Here is a 6,000-nt window from a genome sequence, read left to right on the forward strand (position 1 = left end):
AGATTCTATCATTACAACCAAGCCAGGAGCTGAGTTTGACAGATGTTGCAATTCTTGAAAGGGGATAGGTTTGAATCTTTGGAAATGGTTAACAGTGAAATGCTGCCTGACTTTCACAAGTTATCTTGTTACTCATTCAGCTACTATTTGTAAGATATACAATTTTGTGTTCATTCATCCCGACCACAGGAATCTTCAGAATAATGCATGGCTTGAATGCTCTGATGAAGAGCAATGTGTTCGAGCATTTTAACAGCATTATGCTTAGACTGAGCTACAGGTGACACTTGAGGACGAAGAGGAAAATTGCCATTAAACCTGCCAGAATCATCTTCTGATTCAAGTTCTGCACCAATTCTTGCTCTGAGAACTCTAGTTCATCTTGTTGATGAACACACAGAATCTCACCCTACTGCATACCCTTGTTTTTATGTTGATGTTGTGTTGACAGGTACTAGCTCATTTGAAGTAGCTGAGGAGCTTCAGTGATAAATTTCTTCCCGGCTTTGCAGTACACATGTTTATCTCAGAAATTACAAATCAAATTGTGTAGAAGCCCATGCCGATGTCCCTGTACATGATAGAGAAATCTAGTCAACATGTAACCTCACTAAGGATGAAGCTATTAACATAATAGATATTATTTGTCATCCTAAATGAGATGAGTCTCAGTTAAAATAAGTTGAGGAATGCACATAAGAGAATGACTAAGGGAAGCATTCTCACAATACTTGCCTCCATATCGGACCATCTTGAATTCTTTGGATGTGCTGTGGTTATGTGCTAACTTATCATATATTCTATTTGGCAATTGGAAATTATATGGGCTTATGTGTTAGAGCCTTTATCTCAGATTTAGAGTGCTATGTAATGTGATAAGAAGCGATCTTGGTACATGTATTGCGTTTGCTTCTGAATATTGTTTTTGATTTTTTATCTTAATTGTAAAATATAATATCTTTCTGTTTTCTAGATTTGAGAACATTGCATTATTGACTGGAGGTCCAGTGGGTACATGTAACAGTAGGTACAAGGTATTGAAAGAAGGAAGTGAGGTAATGTGCATTTTGCCCAATCGTAATGAATGCAACCTACACATGTTCTGTGACTCTGATCAAAGGCCAATCCATCCCATAAAACAAACGGCACTGTATTGTAATGAATGTGGTTCTAAATTTTCTAAGAAGTCGCATCTTCGCAAACACGAGGGTACTCACACTGATGAGGGTCCCTTTTCTTGTATTCTCTGTGGTAAGAGCTTTGCTCACAAGAGTTATCTTCAGCGTCACAATTTTAGACATACCGGGGAGCGTCGCAGTTCCTGGAAGGAATGTGGTAAGAAGTTTTCTCTGAAGTCAAATCCTCGGCAACACGAACTTTCACATACGAAAGAACGTGTACACTCTTGTGGACATTGTGGTAAGATGTTCTCTACGATGTCGAATCTTCGGCGACATATTCTCTCACATACTAATGTGCGTCCGCATTCTTGTAACGAGTGTGGTAAGTCGTTTTCTCAGAAGTCCAATCTTCGGCGACACCTAGTCATACATACAGGAGAGCGTCCATTTTCCTGTGATCAATGTGCTTTTAAATTTACTGAAAAGACAGCTCTTCGGCATCACCTGCTTACACATACTGGGGAGCGCCCACATTCGTGTAATCTTTGTGCTAAGACGTTTTATGCGAAGTCCTATCTTCGGCGACACATACTCACACATACTGAATTGCGTCCGCATTCCTGTAATGAGTGTGGTAAGTCGTTTTGTGAGAAGTCTAATCTTCGTCAACACGTGGTCGTACATACAGGAACGCGTCTATTTTCTTGTGATCAATGTGGTTCTAGGTTTACTCTAAGGGCAAGTCTTCGGCATCACCTGCTTACACATACTGGGGAGCGTCCATATTCTTGTAACCATTGTGGTAAGTCGTTTTCTGCGATGTCCTATCTTCGGCGACATATACTCACACATACAGATGTGCGTCCGAATTCCTGTAATGAGTGTGGTAAGTCGTTTTCTACGAAGTCTAATCTTCGTAGACACGTGGTCGTACATGCAGGAACGCGTCATTTTTCTTGTGATCAATGTGGTTCTAGGTTTACTCAAAGGGCAAGTCTTCGCCGTCACGTTTTTACACATACTAGGGAGCTTCCACTTTAATGTAGTTTCTATGATAAGACAATTGCTCACAGGTTTGATCTTTGGCGTCAACATTCCTCTCACAATGTTGTGTGTCTGCTTTCATGTCAAGAATGCGGAAAGTCGTTTCCTCAGAAGTGTCATCTTTGGCAACACGTGGTCACACGTACAGGAGAGCATCCATTTTCGTGTGATCAATGTGGTTCTAAGTTTACTCAAAGAAGTGTCTTCGGCTTCACCTGCTTTCACATACTGGGGAGCGTTGCCATTCCTGTGAGGAATGTGGTAGGGAGTTTACTCTGAAATCGCATCTAGAGCAATACTGGTTACTCATACAGGTGAGCGTCCTGTGATCAATGCAGGTCAACGTTTAAGGTAAAGTCAAATCTACGACTCCATCTGGTGATGCCTACTGGTGAGCGTCCAACCTCTTGTACACAATGGAAGACGTTTTCTTAAGTGTTTTTTTCAGCCATATCTATTTAGACATACTGAAGTCGCACCTTCGTCATCACCTGCTTACACGTACTGGAGAGCATCTACATTCCTCTGTTCAGTGTGGTTCGAAGATTACTCATAGGTATAATCATCGGCAACACTTGCTAACATGTTCTGGTGAAAGTTCTCTTTCCTGTACACAATGTGGTAGGAAGTTTTTCCTGAAGTGGCATCGTCAAACACACCTGGTTACTCTTACTGGTGACCGTCACCATCCTCTGAACAATGTGTGAAGACGTTTTCTCAGAAGTGATATTTCTGAAATCGCCTGTTTATGCATACTGACGACCGTCCACATTACCTACGTAGGCATACTGCTAAGCATCCAGACAAGACGTCTATTCAACAACACATGCTTATGCATACTCGTTAGGGTCCACATTCTGGTTATGATACTGTGAAGACGTTTTCTGAAAGTGAGGTTCTTCGAGAACATACGCCTACCCCTACATTCATATAATCAATGCGATAATTAGTTTCATTGCTAAGTCCAGTCTTCGAAAAAATAAGATATATTGCTGCTCTCCCACTTCGTTTACGTGCGTAACTGTTTTGCTCACAAGTCTGACTTGAATATGCTCTTGCTCATATATATTTTATATGCATGAAAAAGTGTGCTGTTATTAGACCCGGCTATAACATTTTATTCAATATGGTAATATTTCAACCTAGCCTAATGTTCGAAAACATTTTTGCGATTAATGCGGAGCGCCCACTATTGGATGTGGTAAGAAGTTTCTGGAAAAATGCAAACTCTATATGCAGTACAATATCTTACACATACTCTGTACAGTATGTGTAAAACTGATTAAAATCATTAATAATCATTGCCATATGACTAAAATAATCAGATCAAATAAAATACTTAAGCACCTCACGCTGGGTGCCATTTGTAATGTAATGTTCATAATTAACCACTGCAATATGGTTAAAATAAAATTACATAAGAATAAAATACTTAATTGCCTCATGCTTGGGCGTAAAATTTAAAGATAAAAATTTCATTATGTTCTGTATTGAACTGTATCACCATTAAATAACGTAGTTCAACCTATTCAATACATGTAAATAAAAAGTGTAGTGTTATATTCTTATTTAATTATAAGCGGAAACGGTACCGGTTTCGACCCCAATATGGGACATCATCAGCCGAGTAATAGTACAAAAACAATGCATAGGAAAATAAGAAATTAAAGGATCAGTCTTTCACAAAAACAGTTGACGAAGCAATATAAGATAATGGATATTGACACTGCGTCATTTTAAATCGTAAAATCTAGAAGAAGTAGAAGGTCAGTCACTAATCTTCTGAAGAGTAGCACAACACTCGCAAATTTCGCCACTGTGTATCAAAATGTTTACGAGAAGAGGTGAACTGTTACGTGCATATACTATCAGGCGCAAAGTCACAGCACAAGTTAATAAGTGTGAAGTCCCAAAATTCTGTAAAAGTCTAAGACGAGTCGCTTGATTGAAGCAAAATGCTGACTCCTGAATATCAGAGCAACATACTCAATGTCCGGCACTTTGCATTCAAATGCCGACGAAACTCGGTGAATAGATTTGTGACCCAGCCTGTAATTGTTTCCGTTACGAAAATGTATATAATACAATTTAATATAATATAAGAATAATTTTATATAATTTAATATAATTGAATTATGTAATTAGGATCTTGTAGCTTCTTTAGAACATTTGACGTAACAATTGTTTTTTAAGTCAGCTGTTCCAAAGAATCTACAGGATCCTAGTTACATACTTCCGTTTTGTTAAATTATATTTAATTTTATTATATACATTTTCGCAACCGAAACAATTAGAGGCTGGATCATTAAGCTAATCGCCGAGTTTCGTCGGCATTTGAAAGCACAGTGCCGGACATTGAGTATGTTGCGCTGATCTTCAGGAGGTAGCATTTTTCTTCAATCAAGCGACTCGTCTTCGACTTTTACAGAATTTTGGGACTTCACATTTATTAAATTGTGTAGTGACTTCGCGCCTGATAGTATATGCAGACTGGCTCACTTAACTGTTCACCTTTTCCCGTAAACAATTTGAGACACAGTGCCCAACTTCGTGAGTGTTGTGCTACTCTTCAGAAGATTGCGCCTTACTTCATGTAAGTGACTGGCCTTCTACTTCTTCTAGATTTTACGATTTAAAATGACGCAGTGCTAATCGCCATTATCTTATATTGCTTCTTCAACCGTTTTTGTGAAAGACTCATCCTTTAATTTATTTCCCTATACATTGTTTTTTACTTCTACTCGGCTGATGATGTCCCAGATTGTGGTCGAAACCGGTACCGCTTCCGCTTATAATTAAATAAGAATGTAACACTACATGTCTTATTTTCTTGTATTAAATTGGTTGAACTACGTTATTTGTTATTTCAATTTAATTGGGCGTAAAATGAAATCTATCTGAATAAATTACTAACATAATTAAGATAAAATAAATTAATAAAATAATATTTCGAAATGTCCGTAGTATAAGCGCCAGAGTTCACTAGAATGGATCCCTCGAATTTTGATACAGCAAGATAATTCTTTCTCTACCAGGACGTGTACATAAGGCTTTGTACTGGTACACCATATCAGGCCTTACCTAGCCTTCTGAAAACGACTTAATAGGTAACATGTGGTAACTTCAGTTAGATTCATCAATAACTCCACTGATTCTAAAATTATTAACTATATGCTGCAAAATATTCGTGATGGGCACATCATCAACACACCAAAATATGCATAATATACACTCACAATATATCACTAGAAGACTCCATATTTACACAATAATCGACAAAAAATACAGTGGGAAACCAAAAGAGAGGTCCAAGCCACCACTTGCAGGCAACCCATTGAGCAAAGCACATATGTAGATAAGTACCCTTAACTGTCTCTGTGTATCAGCACAACTTCCATATTCTTATTATTCGCACTTGTTATATAACACAGATACTGTACCTTTATAATACTGTGTTCACTGACTCTAACACTTGGTATAAAGATACATCACTCGAGCAACACACGCTTGTTGTTCCGAAACATAAATTGTGGAAAGTCTGAAATACAGCAGCACATACCTCTCACCAACATATAATACAAAGACGCCTTAAGTGGTACAATACCAATTGCCTAATCACTCCACATTTATAGGTTATTACCACGCTTCACAAACACAATAAAGCCAGATTCCTACAAGTTACATCTCTCCTCCGCTGTTTGAAGCCATGTTTTCTCCACCAAAGTTTGAAGTCCATTCCAGTATGAAGCAGAGTCCAGTAGGCTTCTCGGCGTTTGATCACATGCCTATATAGACCTCGTACATGATGCGTCCAGATTGATCCTGACCATCCAAT

General features: G+C 38.4%; 1 protein-coding gene across 1 annotated transcript in view; it reads left to right on the plus strand.

Moving 5' to 3' along the window:
• The window catches only part of LOC136881846 (oocyte zinc finger protein XlCOF6-like), a 72,006-nt gene extending 68,519 nt beyond the window's left edge, over nt 1–3,487 (plus strand). The window contains exon 4 of the mRNA XM_068229450.1: nt 974–3,487. Within this exon, the coding sequence (XP_068085551.1) occupies nt 974–2,162 (1,189 nt within the window). The 3' untranslated portion in view covers nt 2,163–3,487. The remainder of the gene's footprint in view (nt 1–973) is intronic.
• Nucleotides 3,488–6,000: the final 2,513 nt, after the last annotated feature.

Source organism: Anabrus simplex, chromosome 10 (genome assembly GCF_040414725.1).
Source record: "Anabrus simplex isolate iqAnaSimp1 chromosome 10, ASM4041472v1, whole genome shotgun sequence".
Taxonomy (NCBI): domain Eukaryota; kingdom Metazoa; phylum Arthropoda; class Insecta; order Orthoptera; family Tettigoniidae; genus Anabrus; species Anabrus simplex.